General features: G+C 46.0%; 1 protein-coding gene across 4 annotated transcripts in view; it reads right to left on the reverse strand.

Moving 5' to 3' along the window:
- Positions 1-19,279, reverse strand: part of tenm2a (teneurin transmembrane protein 2a) — a 140,605-nt gene that overhangs the window by 103,321 nt on the left and 18,005 nt on the right. For all 4 annotated transcript variants that reach the window (XM_076162883.1, XM_076162881.1, XM_076162882.1 and 1 more), the window contains exon 2: positions 17,697-17,993. In XM_076162883.1, the coding sequence (XP_076018998.1) occupies positions 17,697-17,993 (297 nt within the window). The remainder of the gene's footprint in view (positions 1-17,696; positions 17,994-19,279) is intronic.

Consider the following 19,279-nt stretch of genomic DNA (forward strand, 5'->3'; position numbering starts at 1 on the left):
AGACGAGACGATGCATCATCTGGGCGCTTATCAATCACATCTATGTGGTATCTCTCCATCTTGTCTGTTGTCTGAGTTCACTCTCTATCACCGCCTGTTACTATTCATCCATCATAAATAAGAGAGAGACGTTTACATTATTCACTGGAGCTGAGCGAAAGTTCAGTAAGGACGATTACATCACTTTTTTTCCCTCCCCTGCTTCTCTTTCGTTGCTGTTATAATCTTCACGACCCGCCAACATGTAAACAAACTGGGAACGTCTTCTGCCTTTATTATCTTGATAATGCATATTTGTGTAAACATGTATGGCTGTGGTTTGGACCAAAAGGTTTATTGACACGTGATAGATTGTGTCAAAGTTAAGGGGAAAGATGATTTTGCAACCATTGCAAGCTCCACATAATACCCACGCTCACAGAGTGGATTTCAACAGTGGCTGACGGAATTTAATTCAAGACTTGTGTATACGGCAGTGCGTATGTGCCTGCTCATGCGTGTGTGTTCTTCTTCCAAGTGTTTGGGTTTTGGCAGGGAGATCAGAGGGAGAGTGTGTTGTTGTGTTTGTGTGTGTTTGTGTGTGTGTGTGTGCGTGCCTGCCTGCCTGCATGTTGGTGTCTGTGCGAGAGAGAGAGAGCGAGAAAAAAGAGAGGGAGAGAGAGAGTAGGCATGAAAGTGAGATTTTGCTCTGAGACGTTTGATGTCGAAGAACAGCGTCTGCTGTCTGTCTGCCAACTGCCAACCCTCTATCACCATCCCAACACATGGCCTCTGCAATGTGTGTGTGTCTGCGTGTGTGTGTAAGTGGCCTGATTAGGCAGCAACTTGGCTATGTGACACTGCTACAGAGCGAGTTTAGCTCATAACATGTACCTCACAGTGTCACAGTGTAGATGTGTGGGCCTACCAATGCAAAACAGGATTTTGTTTAATCACAAGACAGAAAATGGGTGACAGACGAGAGGGAGAAAGGTGAGCAAGTACATGTCTTTGTGTGTGTGTGTCTGTGTGTGTGTGTGCGTGCGTGCGTGTGTTTGTTTGTGTGTCTGTGTGTGGGAGTATTGGGAAGGGTGAGTAATCTCTCACTTTTCATATCTCTCATCCCACACCACCAATCTCTGGATTGGTCCTTAACACATAGAGTCAAGCACACTTGGGTCTAATTGGTTACTGATGTACGTGTGCCTCTATGTATGTTTTGGGATTGTTGTGTATGTGTGAGTATGTGAGTGTGCGTGTAAATGTATCGGTTCTGTGCGACAGTGTGTATGCCAGCATACCCCACGGCCTGTACCATCATGGGCTGGGGATGTTGCATAAACACCACTAATTGCTGTTCGTTTATTCATGGAATACCAGGTTTCAAGATGAGTAAGAACAGAATATATTGAAGAAAAATCATAAAAGTGAAAACAAACCGAAAAAGCAAATGAAAGAAGCCGTTTTCTATATTTGGCCTCAGAGGGACACAGGATCCTTTCATGATGAATCTAGTTGGCTCCAAAAAAACGTGGAAAAAAACAAAAATTCCTGTAGACGTACGAAGAAAGTGCTGAGAAAAGAGACGAGAGGAGTGCAAGATGAGGAACAAAAAAACAGAGAGAGAGAGTGGAGAAGAAAGGCAGGAACGAGATCTGCTCAAGAAGTCAAACACTCGTCTTTGACTCACACACTCACAGCCGTGCAGGCCCACGCAAACAAAACAAAAACAGTGACTGATGTACTGGCATGCGTGCGCACACAAACACACAGAGCAAAGGCTGAGAGATCAGGTGGATCCACAGAGCAAAGAATCACACTGATCTCGTCTTTGCACTTTTTAATCTGATAGGGCTGCATATAGCTTTACTGCATCTTCACAGCACAAACGCACACACAAACACACACACACACTCTCTCGTTCTATTTAGCAAAGACTGTGATAAAAGCAGTCATTCTTGACGACAAAACGGAATAGAATTTTGTGAAAAAAAGCTAACGCATGCAGTTGAAATGTCCTGTGAGAGCTCTTAGCACCTCAGCTCCACTGACACTGATGACGACGTGCAAATTCACATCGCCGCTCCTCCCCGAAAGCCTCCAGAGACACGGAGGGAGGACAGAAAAAAGAGAAAAAGACGAGGAGGAAAGGATCAAAAAGTAAGTTAAATCAATATTTAGGCGATACGACATAAAAAAGGACTCGAGAGTGGAAATCTGACATGACACGCCAGAAAGATTCCTTTACACCGCCCGACTGTTCAAGTGCCACCAAGCATCTGTCATCGGATAGAAACTAGGGGGGAGGAGGCGAGAGTTGCCTACTGATCCAACGATTGGGTCAATTCATTTTTAATAGCTTCAGAAGAGCTTGGGAGCATTAATTATTGATCTAAATTGTTTGTTATAATTTCCATCGCTGAGGGGTTCAGTGGAAAGTAACTCGACGACCAGTGGGCAGGAGGACAGGAAGTGTCGATATGATCCAAAACTGACCACCGTGGCAGATATTTCATCCTGATATCAAACACTGTGAGCCATAAAAAAAGCGTGTAAAACCTACAACCTATGAATCTCTCATGGGTTACCTTTAGATCATTTCCAACATAGAGGAAGAATCCTAATTTAAACCAGTGTCGAGTTACGCACAATAAAACAGAACAGACGACAAGATTCAACAGATTCAGGTTTAAAAGCAATTCCAATCAAATTTAACAAGCTCTGAAAATGGGCATTTGAAACGGTTCAGTGATACCGGAGAGTTTTAATTTCAAGGCACTTTGTTTGTTTCATTTATGCAGTGCCTGAGAAACTAAAGCCCATTCTTCCAGCTTTGGTTCTAATTAGCGGAGTATGGTGCTTAAATCTATTTTGCGATTGCTTACCAGGACTGTTAGTATGTGTGTATGGGCACAAAGGAGTGAAATCACAGGTGGCAGCTTATTTAGTAAAGGTTTGTGAATAAATAAATACCAGTGATGTGCAGCTAAAGACAACCAGCCAGCTTTAGCATAAACACGTTCAGGTCATGGTCAGGCTAAGCTACAGGCCGATATTAGCCATGTAAACACATAAATCAATCTAGTTTATACAGCATTAAGGAACACTTTCTCACATACTAACAGTACATTTGGTGACAGTGGCTGGAACAATCACTAACTCTGCCTAACACTAACACTGTGTGATCAGTGTATGTAGCTAATGGTTTCAGCTAGCTAGTGAGGTAGCCAAAGCTATTGTAGCAGCTAAACTCAACAGACATGAGAACTCGGCTGCTGTGTTCATGTACGCGTCTCAATTAGAATCAACTCTAAAAACCCATTTGAAAATGCTGAACAAATCTGAAAGAATGAATTGAAGGAAGGAAAAATGGTTTCTGTACCTGAATCAATGAAGAAGTTAGAAGCAGTTTAAATGCCAGCTAAAGCCCAAATCCTTTAAAGCCAGCATTTGCTTATAAACAGGTTCTGGACATGTTAATGTTTGAATGGTGTCTGTAGATTTAAGTATGCAGGAGAAGTTAGCAGCCAAAAAAAACCTACGGAAGAAAACAAAATAACAATTATATCTAGATACTTGTTGAAGAAGGAACATGTTTTGTTTTCTTCTGTATTATGTCGTGTCTTTGTACAACGTCCATTGAGAAAAAGGGTCTGAGTGTGGCAGAGCTGTGGAGGGAAGGTTCTTGAACCGATCCCAGCATGAACCAAAACGCAGACGTCTGAGTGGCTTTCCCAACCACCAGCAGCAGTTGAGAGCTCGACTCCATCTGAGAAACAACACTGAAGTAGAGGCAGAGCAACTGCTGTGAAGACATTTTCACCCAAACTGCAGCCTGACAATTTGTTTGTATTGCTGTTCACTTTCTGTCAATGTTGCGCACAAGGCAAAGGTTTTAGACCACATGGTTGTTTTTGACAACGTGTACACACTGAGAAGAATGGGTTACAGTCAAGAAATGATTGAATATGAAGCAAACTCCATCTGCCTGATGTTGATCAATGCCGAAATGTATTTGTAAATGATTGCTATAACTTACGGCTGTCCCTCTATGAATAGATACTATTGTTATGACTTTGCTGTAATAGTGGACGGCTGTTGTAGTCTGAGCCGACCCATTGATTAGTTATAAAGGTGACTGGGTTACACTATTGATTGTAACGGGCAGGGCAGGTATGCCATTGCATAAAGTGGACGATGCTTACAGCCTGCAGAAAGAGAAGCACCAGAAGAGAGCGCAGACCAAAACGCTCTCTCTAGTTATTTGCAAAATCAAAGACACAGAAAAACGCCAGAAGCAAAACAGCTAATGAAGATCCAAAAAGTTGTATTCCTTCGTTTGCTGTGGGGCCGGAGCTTCACAGCGAGCAACGATCAATATTTGGCCATGGTAAGTGTTCACGGGCAGATTTGGGGCAAGAATGTTTCCATGCTATTACACAAAGATGGAAAATACAAGTCAGGTACTTGCGTTGATGATCAGCACGCTCTGAGTATTAAGTGACAAAACAGGACGACTTGCACAATTAGAGGTTAGAGACTCCAATATAGATTTATTCATCTGTTCTCTTTCCTCCCGTTTGACTCCCCACAACACAAAGCCATCCTATTAAAGCAAGTATTGAGCGGAGCAGACATGGTTTTAACAGAAATATTGACATCCGTGCTGCTGCTTTTTTTTCTGCTGAATCTTGGGGTTTTAAACAAAGTCGGTCTGCTTGCTCGGTCTCTGCACTGAGGATGGCGGCGGTCGTTCCTCATCACAGACGCATGTGATGAAGCTCTCACCAGATCCAATTGTGATTACTGTGATTATCTATCGAGAAGACCATTAGGCTTCACCTTCAGATATGACATTTGTCCACGCGCCTGCACTTACATAGCGAGCACGAGGCTCTGCAGGGCCGCATTTCCTCTTTCTCCCTCTTTGTTGTATTTCACAGACGCACACGAACACGGGGCCGGCAAAGATGTGGCACGCCTCGCCACGCTGTGCGGTGCCCCGTGGCATTGTGCTCCAATCGATGAGCCAGTGTGAAGTACAAATCAATGTGGATTAAAAACCCTGTAAGGAGCAATGCAGCGACCCCTACTTACTGCGCACACAGGAGGAGTGTACGCTATATGCTCACCTATGATTATGGATTGCGCATTTCTCCACTTTCTTTAAGTTATAGACCAACACAGGGAGGGGGGGAGACATATTAGCCCCAGGCTGAGGGGCTGTAATGACGCTGGAGAAAAATGCCTATGCAACACCCCAACCCGTGCCCCCCACTGGGCATCTCCATCATGCAGCGAAGATTGCTGCAAGATGTGGGGGCAAGCGGGAGCAGCAGGGTGGGGGCCTATCACCCTCCTTTCCACCTGCCACACACACACACTAACGGGCCTGGCAGTAGGCCTCCACTCCCCCTGGTGGGAGTGGGAGTCCCACAGTGCTCAGCGGGACACGAGAGATTATCCCGGCGCGTGCAGATAGTCACAGAATGTTAATCCTCAGCCATCTCTTCCACTGTGGTGTTAAACCAGGATCTTCGTCTCCCTCGCTCTCCATCATCTCCCCTCCCTTCCTTGCCTTAGTCCACCGTCTGCCATCCTTCCCTCCTCCGTATTTTTCCTCTCCTCCCCAAATCTCTATTTGATACCTTACCGCACCATAAGGCCTCAACTCCCTTCGACTCTCTCTCATCCTTTCTCTGGGCTCCCCGGCCCAGCCCTCGCTATTATCCCCGCATTGATCTTCTCATCCCCCATGAAAACCAAACACAAATCAGCCTGTCATAATCACTCTGCAGGAGGAGGAGGGGCCCAAGCGACAGCTGCTAGCAACCCGCCTTGTAAAAAAGTACAAAACAAACATTCAGTTTTTCACTTGTGATTGAAATCTGGCCTCCTACGGCTTCCTCCTCTATTCCCTCTGATATGTTCTCATAAAAACTGGCCTCCACTGCTCACCACAGCACTTATGCTTTTATTTTATTCTTTTAGTACTCGTCTCGGAGGATTTTTCTTCATGACTTAATGGCTCTTAAACTTCCAAACAATAAAAGCAGTTTGTGATCTGTCAGCGTTCTCCAGTCTGTTGACATATGGCCCCTGTCACATCACGCTTCCATACCGTGTGACGCACATCGCCTCTAGGTGGGCGTGTTGGACGAAGTCAAAGTTTGAGCGGTTCACACCTGTGACGGACAACCCGCAAATTCATCTCTTTCCCGAGAATAGTCTTAAAGTGCTACAAGAAAATGTTGTACAAACTAGAGGAGCACATATTACAGCATGATCTAATGATATTTTTCGGGATTTATCTCTGTAACTATTAAAGATAAATCATAATTGCCTGGATAATCTCAGATATACTATGAAGATTAGAGTCTGAGCTCAATTTAAATGCCAGACCAGGAGACAAGAGAGAGGCAGAAGTTTGGTCTAAGGATTTACTAAGCACATACAAGATACACGTGCAGGCTGGCTGACGGGCTGACGGGCTGGCTGGCTGCCTGGCCTGCTATGGGCTTCTGACCCTTATCAAGGCACAGACTGACAGAAAAGACAACAGAGAGAGAGGCTGGTAGCTACTAATAAACAGGCAAGAAGACAAGCTGGCTATAAAGGGATCTCTTGATGGCAGACTAGGAACAGGTAGGGATCAGCCAGGTGAACACTACCTGCAATAAGGGGGGAGAGAGAGCAACACACACAGACCACACACACACACACTGGAGACGATGTGTGTGTGTGTGGAGCTGTGACAGACTGCACTGTACATTAGTGGCTGCAGCTGTGGATGTTTCCGACCCTGTTTGCTCATATTTCAGCCCACCAGATTCAGACCTTGACTAAATTGCAATGACTGTGGGAAGATATGCCTGTAACTTATAATATAAAATAAAATATAAATCAAATAAAGTCCTGGATCTATACCATGTCCCCGCCTTCCACCATGATTTGTGAAAATTGGTTTATAACTTTTCCAGGAACTCGCAAACAAATAAGCAGACAGAGGTGGAAATTAAACAATCTCTATAATATCAAACTGACAGAAGATAAGGAGGGTATTGAAGCAGTAACCAGTGTGGAACAGTCATAACAGACAAGGAACGCAAGGAAGCAAAGAATAAGTTGAAGCTGAATAAAGTCACTGATTACATTGTTGTTGTTTTTTTACAGTATTTTAGTTATGCTTGAAAGTAAATAAAGTAAGATATTATTCTTAACTTTAATAAAATGATTGGTAGTGGCTGGTTGTACACACAGTATATGACCGTGTTCATAACATCAGAGCTTTTTGTAGCGTAGCAGCATGAGCAGCACGCTTCACACATCAGGCCTCACACTCCCTCTGCTCGTGTCAGCTATCGACAGGCGTGAGTTACTTTGTGCAAAATGGTGAAACAATTAATCCATCATGTAGTTGGATTTAAATTCACTATGACAGATGTTGCATACCAATTCTTAAAGTGACATTCAACACAGTCTGATCGATGTGTGTGCGCGCGTGTGTGCGTGTGTACTTTAATATATGGATTCCAGGTGTGTGAAGCATAATACAGCCAGTGAGAAAGACGCTAAACTCCCGCAGCGTGTTTGTCCCAGACACACACCTCACGGTTCACCTATGGCTCGTATACAAACAACCTACACAGCTCATTATATTTAATTAGCCCCACTTTCATACTCTGTTACTGTCTGTTGCTATAGCGATACCAGTGGTGATGCATGCTTGCTGCTAAAAGTGAGCTCTACCACCATGAACAGAGGTGCGTATAAACTAGTACCTTCGCCGGTGACAAAACGATACGTAAGCTGAGGGCATTTACACTTTACATTAACGACACTTACACTCTGTATCTGTGTGTCCCAGGACTTCATTAAGGCTCAATCGCACATACTTAAGTGAAATGTTTGACACCTTTGTGTTTCTTTTCATGGGTGCAGCACAACACCCAACTGGATGGAGGAGAGATGTGATCTTTATTTATATGTAGCACTTTCCTTAACAAGGTGACAGTGTCTTTTAGAGAATAAAAGAAAATACAGGGCAAGCGCTAAAAAGGAGAAAAAGATGGCAAATAGAAACAATAAGAGAATACAAAGGTTCCAGCGTTGAAAAGAGGGGACGATGAAAAGCTTTTCTCATAAACCCACAGAAACCCTGTGGCCCTAAGAAGCACTTTACACAAACCTATAATATCTAACTACATTATGGAAGAAGAAGGTATTTCTGTCATTATGATAAAGAATATGATGCAGAAAATAGTGAAAACCTGCAAAATGAACAAACTCAATGTATAGAGTCTCACTGATAAAGGCTACAATATTTGCTTGTGACAACTGAAGTACTAAGGTTTAAACCACTTGAAAGACAAACACATCCTGTTCTATAGTTTAACCTGAACAGATCCTATGTTTAAAACTGACCTATTGATCCACATTCATCGAGTCATGGTTGCAGTCGCATGTTGAAGAGGGTCAGAATTAGCCGTTGCCATTGACAGCAATCATGGAGCAATTAGGTAGTCAGAAATGTAATTGAGACTGGAGACAAGGACTCCAACAGATGCCTGGAGACCACCAGCAGGGCCCCCGTCCATCAATATCACAGGACGAGACACTCACTCTGAGATTCACACGTGGAGTTGAATATCATTCCGCGTTTTCACACTCGGGTTAGTATTCCAGCCTTTTCTCCCTTCCTTCTACCTGTCAGGCTCAGAATTTCAATCGCCTCCAATCGAGTTCAATCAATGCGTCCTTGGCACAAAAGAGGCCCGAGTGTCGAATCAAAAAGCACTCGAGCGGCACCGATGATGTGTTCCATTTCCAGAGCGCTGTGTTGTGTTTTAAAATAGTTCTGATGACCGGACCCATTTGCTGCTCGCAACATCTCCGCCTTTAGCTCACCGGGACCCTCCGCCTCGTCCCTCTGAGAGACAAATTTGTCTTTTTTTAACAATGAATCAACCGTGAGCCCATTAGAGAGGGGAAGGGTGATCCAGGATGAATCTAGAGGTCCACTGGCCTGAGATTATAGATAATTAAGGTGTTAAGATCATTTTTGAGGGTCCAGTGTTCCTATCAGTACTTCAGGAATGCGTGTGAAGGAAAAATACCAAAGATTGAAGTGGCTTCCAGTTAACACATTCAAGAATCAAGGTGTAAGGTCGACGTTTGTGTCATTATGCGATACAGGAATGCAGAATTAAATGCAGTTAGTGGCGATTACACCCTACCAGCTTATAAATGGTTCGCTTCTGTTCTAGTCGTGGGTTTTGATTGGATTTTTTGCCTATCTGACAGCTGGTAAGATTTATGAGTGTGTGGCCTGCAGTCCTCCACACACACACACCAGCAGGGTTGTATATCATCGTTTGCGCGTCTGACTCGGACTTGCATATGGATGCAAGAGTTACGGCACAGGGGCGGGAACGTTGCATCTTGACAAACCTTTGCAACTTAGGTCTCCAGATCTCCGAATAAGAGACGCCTTGTTTCAATATTAGCCAAAATACAAAGAAGATATGCAATTTACAATGCCTGCGCTGTCGGCCAAGGAAGAGCTCTCGCTGGAAATGGAACGCAGTGGAATGGCTCAGAAGCGGAATGTACCAAAGTGAAATATGGCTTTAATAATTATGGAAGTGGCGGTAGGAGGATGAGGGGTTTGATTTGCACACTTGTCAGACGGCGTATTAACACGCTGTCTAATCTTCTATGCTGTGCGGCTCTATGTCAGTGTTGCGCCATCATTCCCTTGAAGCAGGATTTTCCTGATAATTCTGCTTCATCTCTCGCAAACATTTCCCTCTGATCCATTTTACAGACTCTATCGCAGATTGACATTGATCTAAATTAATATTAATACATGGATTGACATTGATTAGTATCAATCCTGGCGCTGGTTTCTTTATTAGAAGAGGAAAAGCACAGAACAGCACTCTTGCACAATTGGGTTACACAGTACTTCTCTATTATTGCGCGTGTGTGCGTGTGTGTGGAGTCGGCGCTCATTTTCGCTCACTTTCCGGGGGAAATTATTCCGTCTCGTTTTCCACCTAAGAAGCTTCGCTGTGAAATATCACAACACGCGTTGGCTTGTGAAAATCTCGTCTCGCGTCTGCCAAGACTGTAAACAACGAGAGAATAAACTTGACAGCAGGTGCGAATGTGAAGGACTCAATCAGAGACGCATCACGTGACGCTGCAGCGTGGAGGCGTTCTGTCAAATCAAGGTCCTCTGCTTTGTTCTGTCAGTGTCGAGGTATTGACTCAAATTCCTGAAACAACTTGAATTACTCCCAAAGTTAAAGGAGAATACTTTGGTTTGATAAACAAATGAAGGATTAAATGAGGGGGAGAAACAACCTGGAAAGATTGTGATTCTTTACACGGAGATCTTTACTCACGTAGCAGAATTTTTCTTATCCGGTTGAACTTTGTCTGTTTTGGTTCTTTCTGCTCGGTGTGTAGGCGAGATCAAAGGTCAGGATCTTTTTATTTTACATCCGTTTGTTTATGAGGAAGGGAAACCTCATGTTCAGATGGAGAAAGTTTCCGATTTGTTTTCTCCAAGACTCTGAAATCTTAACGGAAAATGACACCGAACAAAAACAAGTGCCTATAAATATCTTCTGACATTAGGGGGTTAAATAAAAAGCTACCTCTCTTCTTTAATTTCCTTACAGTCCTGATTATTACTCGCCGCACTCAGAGGAGGAACCAACGCGCCAAAGTTGTGTGTTTTCCACGTTTTTCCACATATAGAATGTAATAAAATAAGGCGTGTAGGGAAACTATCATCAGCAAATATCATCTGTAATAACTTGGCCTCGTATAGGATGTTCATTTAACCGGCGCGGTCGAGTGTGCTGCAATTCCAAAGGCGTCATTACTCTCCATCGTCACATCGCCGCCGTGCCCAAGTCTGGATTTATGTTCGCATTTGCATGGATAAAGCGGCGGATTTTATCTGATGACATATTTTTTTCTCCCCATGTTACTGTGTCCCTTGTGTGTGTGTGTGCGTGTGTGTGAGTCTCCGCCCCCTTTCCCATCAATCCAGCAGCGCTTCAAGAAGATTAACCTTTACACAATCCCCAGCAGGCGACCATTATCTCCTCAGCTCTTTCTTAGAAACAGAAGAAGAAGAAGAAGAAGAAGTAGAAGAAGAAGCAGAAGAAGAAGAAGAAGAAGCAGCAACAGCTCAGGCACAAGAATAACGTTTTTGAGCTTGACTCTCTCGCTGTTTCCTTCTTTTCTCTGCGAGGTTACGACACCAAATGTGAGGTCTTGCGATACAGTCGCACACACACACACAGAAATTCAATTTTGCCGATCACAAACAGGTGCCGTACTTAGCGCCCTTCCTTTACTCTCCCGTTCGCTCTCTAACTAAGTATCATGACTACTGGATCTCCAAAGCATGAAGAAGAAGAAGATGGAGAAGGAGAGCCCACTGGGAAATGTTCTGTGATAAACAGCAGAGAGATTAAGCAGATGGACGTGTGCTAATGAGCAGGAGATCAGAATGAAAGAGGCTCATACGTGTAGTTGAGACATGAGGGAGGAACAATGAGCCTCGTATCAGATTGATACACATCACGCCAAATACAGTAATGTACAGGAAGTAATTATTTTACCAAACGCCCCGCGATAACGCTCAACAATGGGCAACGGCGAGGAAATGTACCGGCGAGATTAACAACAATTACTCGCATTCCCACAGTCAGACAGGAGAGAAAGTGTTTGGAATGTATCGCTGATCAACGTGGGGAAGCGGTGATATTACGTAATTACAGAACCACACAAACACACACACACACACAGTACACACACAAAGCACACACGCCTTGTCATCGTACAGCCACACGTGACTTACTGAGCAAGCGGTCTCCGAAAGGATCGTCGTCTTCCTCGCCTTCAAGGTAAGCTGAGGAGGAGGAGGGAGAGAGGGAAGGAGGGAGGGAGAAGGAGGAAGAGGGAGGGAGTCAACACAACAAAAGGAAGAAAGAAAGAAACGTATGAGTTGCAAAATTAAAACAAAGCAAAGGAAACGGTGGCAGAGGACGAAGGACAAAAAATTGTGGCCTTCATCATCATCATCCCAAGGCCTCCTCCTCCTCCTCTTCCTCGCTCTTACCCTCTGCTCTTCATCAAGGAGCAAAGCACCGGCCATTAAACGACAAATATGGTTTGGGCACCGCGCAGAGGAAAATACGATCGCTCATAATTGGCCGGAGAATTCTCATTTGCTCTTTCTCCTCTCTCTCTCTCTCTTTCTCCCTCTCTCTCTCCATTACGACTCACTAAATTCCCTATTACTGCCGTATCCTAATCAGCAAAGTTACAGAGTCTGCCTCACCGTGTCTCCGTTACGCAATCGTTAAACCGTAAACTTCGGGTTCAGGCCCATACGGAAGAACTCACTGACATCTCTCCTCACCCATCTACTCCTCCTCATCATCATCTCCATCTTCTTCTATCAGGCCAGACTCCCACCACCCTTTAATGGGAGTTAGAACCCATCCACTGTGATCAATATCCCAGGGGCTTTTATTAAACACTGCCTCTTATGCATCTCCCAGCCCGTGTCCGGCCTGCGAGCGCGCATGTGTGTGTATCCGTGTGTGCGTTATCCGCCGTCGTTTCAATACCAACCCTGATCCAACGACGTCTTTATTGAGTCAGAGAAACACAACAAGGGCGGTGAATGTGTATTTCCTTCTTTTTTCATTGTGTTTGTGTGATATATGCATGTATGAGCGCGTGAGCCTCGTGTTGGCTATGCTGAATAGACAGATCTTTATTGATCGTGACTGCAGGGCCTTTTTCAAAGCCCATTTCAGGCCGAGAGATACCTGGCGTGTGAGTGTGTGTGTGTGGGCGTGCGTGTGTGTGTATGTGCGCATCCATCACTACTTTCCGGCATACGTAGCTTTCACTGCATAGCGGGAAAAAAAAGTCCTTGAACCAGTGGGTGAAGTGTAGAGTAAAGTGTGTGTGCACGCACTCACACACACACAAGCGGCTGAGTGCTGTCAGTGCTGCTCTCACACACCATTCATCACAAGCTACTAATTCTGTTAGACCATTGTCAAGCCTTTTCGCACCCTACGTTGCTCTCTGAAAACTCAATCAGAGGCTAATGCCCCCAACCTTCTCAACACGCACGGACACACACGCCCCCTCTCTCTCTCTCTCTCTCACACACACACACACACACACACACACTCACACACAGACCCTGAGGGGACAGCAGTGGTCTTGCGGGACCCCAGCGCTCTAACTCTATAAGTGTTGGGTGAATTTGATGGACAGGAGCTGCCCGGTCCAGGTTACAGTGGAAATCAAGCTGAGGTTGCAGGAGGAATCCATGGAAACAAAGCTGCTTACAAACAAATCATATTCTAATCTGCACAGAGACATTTTACTCTCAATTAAAAATCACGCTAATCAAACATTATCCTGATCTGCCTTGATTACCAGACGAACCTTCAGGAGGGTAAATATCCTCCAAGACAACAAACGATCTGCTGATGTGGAGCGGCTGGAGTTTGGTGTTGATGTGGAGATTGAAGGAGATGAAGGAAGTGCAGGCACTCTGGCACCTGTGCCGGCCCATCTGATGAGATCATCAGGATTCACTTTGTGAACCTCGGGGAGGTTTTAAACAAACGTAATCGCAGCTGAACTTGACGGAAAACAAAAAAAGAAACCTTGAATACAGATGTTTAGGAGGCAGATAGAGAAAACACAGATGCCTCGTAAACAAAAACTAGCAGGGCCGCAACAGGGCGTAAGATAGAGGGACAGGAGAAGGGGAACCAGGCGGGATGGGGGGGGGTTGCGGCACAAAAGGCCAGACTAAATTTAGCGCTACCTTTTTCCTTCTCTAATTACCAGATTAATACATCCTGTCACATACGTCACAATAGCGCCGTATGATTTATTAGGCAGTAAGAGATGGAGAGATTGAGCCAAGAGAGAGAGAGGGAGAGAGAGAGAGAAGGAGGGGCGTAAGAAAGAGAAAGAGAGAGAGGGGCAGCACGCTGTCGGCTATGAAGTCAGAACAGAATGTGTATAAGAAGAAACAGAAGACACCCACAGATGTATTAGATAGAGATCAACGGGCGGTGGAGTTTGATCTCTGATTGTGTCCCGTTTCCTGTTAAGCAAGCGCGGCAGAAGAAGGAGCAGAAACCAGCGACGCAGGCGTGGAGCTGCAGACGCAACCAGCAGCGGCCGTAAAATCCGCCCAGGGCTCCGGCTTTAAATCAATGTCAGACCTGATCTTATTTCATCTAATGCATGTTTTAATCATTCTTCCCCCCACCCTATCCCCCCTCCCCCGTCCCCCTCATTCCTGATCAATGCGGTTTGGATGCAGGCATCAGGCACTGCTGTGGGAATTTACAAGCGCTCCTATTCTCCCTGCTTGTGTTTCCAGACGGGCGTTTTATGAGGCGGTGCACAGTGCGACAGTAAATCTCTTCCCTCCCCGTCGCTGCTCTCTGCGCCCATATTTGTTTGTCTCATTGTGTTGCTTGTGCAAGCTAAACTCGCGCGCCGGTCTTTGCCAAGTCAACGTTCTACTCTCTTTATTTTAATAGTGTCTGGAAGGAGCAATAAAAGCAAAGTGTCTTTATTCAATACTCCACAATAAAGGGGGGATGTGTGGAGAAACTTTGAAATCCCTGAGTTGCACTTAGGAAACTCATTTAACAGTTTTTTAAATACTCGCTGGTAATTGGTATTTAGGAGCAAAGCGCAAGTGAGAATGAATCATTTCATTTTCTGTCTAAGAGGAGAAATTTGTTGGCAAGATGAAGCGAAGACGAGAGTGTGTGTGAATCCAGAATGAGGAACGAACACGCATTAGTGACTAGTTAACGATGTAAAGAAATATCAGCCGCGTTTGTATTTATCTCAGTTACAAAGTGGCATTATGAGCTAAACACTATATATGTGTGCGTGTGTGTGTGTGTGTGTGTATGTCACAACAGTAATAAAGTGCAATAATTCATATGTCTCACATTGAAGCAAAACAACAAACGTTTTGCCTCTACTTACACAACTACAGATCTGTGTCTCTCACTTCCCCCCACCTAATAATCTCTCTGAAACACAAACACACACACACGACCACACACTGGTTTCGCGCTTGATTACTTACAAAACCATATAGCTCCATTCAGCTTCCCCTCTACCTGTTATCAGCCCTTTTGAAGGCTTATGCATATACGTGGTGCTAATTGTGTTGAGACCGAGCGGAGGCACCGCGGCGCCTTTGACTGACGAATGCTATCTATTCAAAGGATCACACTCTTTAATTTGTTATCGACTCGGGTTTTGTTTTGTTTACTTTCTGGACTTCCTGAGTTCTCCCGGCGGTTAAAAATAGCGAGTGAGGCTTGCGGGGGCGGGAGCGGGCGAAACATCTAATTCGTGCTTTCTTTTGGAGTTAATTTGACATTTGTGAAGGATTAAGAGTTCTGCTTTTGATGCCTGTGTGATGTGACGATACCAACGCTTACAGTGACGCAGATGGAAGATGGAAACAATATGTTGTAAAATATATCCAGCAATTACCCTGCAAACACACACACAGACAACATTTTCCATCTCTGTTTGTCATTTCTGTCTCGACTTCTTCTATTTTAGTGGTGAAATTGAGGACGAGCACACCTCACCTCCACGCCTGCCCTGCCCTGCCCTCCAGAGGAGCCCTGGACCCCTCAAGGCGACACCTGTCAGTCACACAGGAGCATAATGAGGGCGTGAGGGAGCGCGGGGGCGGGGCGGGAGGCACGGCGGCAGCGGCGGGCGAGGGATCGAGACGAGAGAACAACCTTAAAAGACGGGGAAGAAAGGCGGGTGATGAAGAGGAGCAGCGGGCGGAGGTGAGACATCTGAAGCTTGTTAGAGACGCGGCGAGATGAAGCGGCGCATTGTGCCGTTTGGTGTTTTAGCACGTCACAGCCTTTTTGATTTGCTAGCATGTGTTTATGGTGTTGTTTCTCTGTCTGCCTCCGTCAATCTCTATTATTAGAACCTCAGATCCTCCTCCTGCTGTTTTGACACTCGTGCTGCTCCTGTTTTGCATGTTTACACACACACACACACGTGCAGGCACCTCCAGCGCACACTTACACGCGTACATAGACACAATCACGCGTGTAAAAGAGACAATAGAGACACACGCCGATACATTCCGCTCAGGTTTGGGTGCATTGAAGTCTCTCCTCCTGGCCACTCAGATGTTCCGTTTGGAGAAGATTCAGCCGAGTGACTCATAAACTGGCTCCGTCAGACACACACACACACACACTTGTTGTGATATCAGTTTGCCTCCATCTGATGCAAACATCTGACGATCTGTGAAACCATCAGACAAGCCCGCGGTACAAAGTCGGCGAACCCCTTGAACCCCCGAACTCCAGAAAGACTTTGATTTGATGCACGCGTGAAGTCATCATCAACACTCAGCCTGGAAAAACACATTTTTGATAAAGTTTTCATAGATTTTTACTGAACAATCTGCACGGCGGCGACGCCACTCTGCAGGTAAATTACAATTTCAGCCCAGCTCTGGATTAAGAAGCTTATTTTTTGCAGAGTCCTGGAAACGGCAGGCGAGCAGAGAGCTGGATGTCGTCCTCCTGGCCCAGAGACAGAGAGAGCAAACTGTGTCTGATATCTGCGGCGGCGAGATTAGCTCGGTAATTAACCACAAAGCAATTATCAAGTGGCGGGAGTGAGCGGCGCGTCTCGGGGAAGGTGTCTCTCCACGTGTTTAATAGGTGTGGACGAGTTTGAGCGGTCAACTGAAGTTTCTCTGATTCAGAAAGGCTCCAACCGCCCGGATGGATGAAGGATCCAGAGCTGGAGTGAGAATTCAATTAATTAGACTGTTGCTTTTCCTTCCATCCACTTTTCATTAACCTCAATCGACACCTCGGCAAAGCCTCACACACACACACGCGAGAGAGAGAGCAACCTTCACAACTGCATCTGGGGTGAAGGAATGAGGAAATGAGGAAGTTTGCAATAAACAAAGTTGCCAGAAAAAAGAAGGAAGGAAGGATGGAAGGAAGGAAGGAAGGATGGAAGGAGGGAAGATTCTCCCCGGAGCTCTGGTGTCGCTCTCACATTCACAGGGAAAAAAAAGAGAGAAAAAGCTGTGAGAAGCTTTGTGTTCTCACTCACTTCATCTGGATCATAAAAAAGACGCTGCGACTCTTCATTCCTTCAAAATCACCCAAAGATTTTTTTTTTTTGAAGACTGACAGGCCGGCGTCGAGATCTCAGCGGATAAGTGGAATAAAGAGGGGTAGAGTTAGAAGGCTTTGGCTAAGTGTTATTGATGAAAATAAGGATGGCTCTCTTGGGGGGGGTTGGGTGGTGGTGATGGTGGGGGGGGGGCGGGGGGTTCCAACAACTGTTCTCCAGATCAGAAACAGACTGGATCAATAAGTCCAACTCGCTCACATTTCTTATAATAGCTGCCTGTTTGAATTATGGCCTAAAGATTTTAACAATATCGACAAACCTGTGCATGATATACATTCTCTCACTTCACCGCTGCAACAAAGACGATCAGAGTGACACATCCCGTCCAGAAACACTCTCTCGCTCTCTCGCTCTCTCTCTCTCACAAACGGGTGGACATTCAATAAGACACCACTTCCCCCGAGTCTTTTCCCTGACGTTCCTACCTGACTCGTCGTCAGATTTGTTGTCGTTGTCCGAGTCGGTGAGCGTGAGCGCCGAGTTCTCGCGGCTGGACACTCCGGAGCTGCGGCGGGACTTGACCCCGCCGCCTCGACCGCCCCACAGCTGGATGGCTCGCTCGGGAGACAGAGGCCCCTCGGGGTCCGAGTCGGCGTCGGATCCGGCGCTCAGGGAGTAGCCCCTCTGCAGGAGGCCCAGGTCGGGACAGTAGGGGACGGCGGGCGGGTGGGGAGGCGGAGTGGACTCGCACACTCCCAGCTCGGCCAGGGTGAAGTTCCCCCCTGTGAGGGAGGAGAAAAGGGGTGACATGGAGTGGAGGCAGAGCGGGGCTGCGTCAGGTCGAGGTCCAAATATCCCATGGGCAAGTTGAGACACACACACACCAATCACACACACACACATACACACTGAGCAAACAAACAAACCACTATCACACATCAAGAGGCTCACTAATTATGAAACTACGGGGGTGGAGGCTGGAAATGCGGCTTTGTTGTGACAGGAAGGGGGAGGAGAAGATGACACAGCACGAATCGGGCACAAACTACAAAGTTGCTGCTGAAAAGGACGGCGTGAACCGGCCTGCGGGCCCCCGCTAAGGTCGGCGCCGCGGGCCAGACTGCCTTCTTTCCTGCAACGTTGGCATTCGGGAGATGTTGATGCGAGATCAAAGGGAGGTTCACTTAAGGCCTCGGCGACTGTTAGCGGAGTCGCTTTGATGCCTCCTGGATGTGACCGCAGTCCTACCCGCTGCCGGGCACCGCCGCACGCGCGTCGAACGACCCGCAGCCTATTGCGGCATCAGGCCCCCTCCGTGTCTAACACCCAGACGAGACAAACGGACTTGTCACATCCAAAATAAATATATAAAATTATCCAAATTAAAGCACATCAAAGGAGATCAATAAACACTGCTGCAGCCCAATTAAATCCAAGCTGAGGAAAAAGCAATTAAGGAAAAAGGCATGCTCAACCAATTTATTCTCTATACTAATTAAAAGAGTATTGTGGATGCAATCGCTCACCATCAGCTGTTGGGGTAAAGGGATCGGGGGAAAAACAGTTGTGATTCACTCCATTAGCAGTTTGTGGGTGATGGGAGGGGCGGAGGGGTCGGGGGAGGAAGAGGAGAGCAAGGAGAGCGAGGAGAGCGAGGAGAAGTTGGCGTTACAGTGGCATACGAATCAATGCAGTGGGGATCACACAGCTGTGCGACTGGGTTAACTGTGACTCATCAGGCGTACGGACGCAATCAGAGAAGAAGGAATTAAACAGATGAAAATCGTCTGCTGGATCTTAGCAGCTCCTCTTCACAGCCTCCCAGTAACTCCAGGGTAGTGCTGAAAGTAATGAGTCGTCGGGTGGAGCGGTGTGTGTGTGTGTGTGTGTGTGCCTAGGGTGAAGGCCTTAAGAAGACACTTCACTGAGGAGCATTGAAGGCTTTGATAGTTGGACTTCTTCCTTTCTTTAATACACACTGGGACAATCTGCAGGTACTTTACAGGTATTGGATCTTACTAGAGTCTTCACACCCGAGATGAAGTATCAGAGGAAAACGGGAATGATA

The sequence above is a fragment of the Genypterus blacodes genome, unplaced genomic scaffold (assembly GCF_046128005.1).
Source record: "Genypterus blacodes isolate CSIRO-AG114 ecotype Tasmania unplaced genomic scaffold, CSIRO-AGI_Gbla_v1 ptg000128l_1, whole genome shotgun sequence".
NCBI classification, from domain to species: domain Eukaryota; kingdom Metazoa; phylum Chordata; class Actinopteri; order Ophidiiformes; family Ophidiidae; genus Genypterus; species Genypterus blacodes.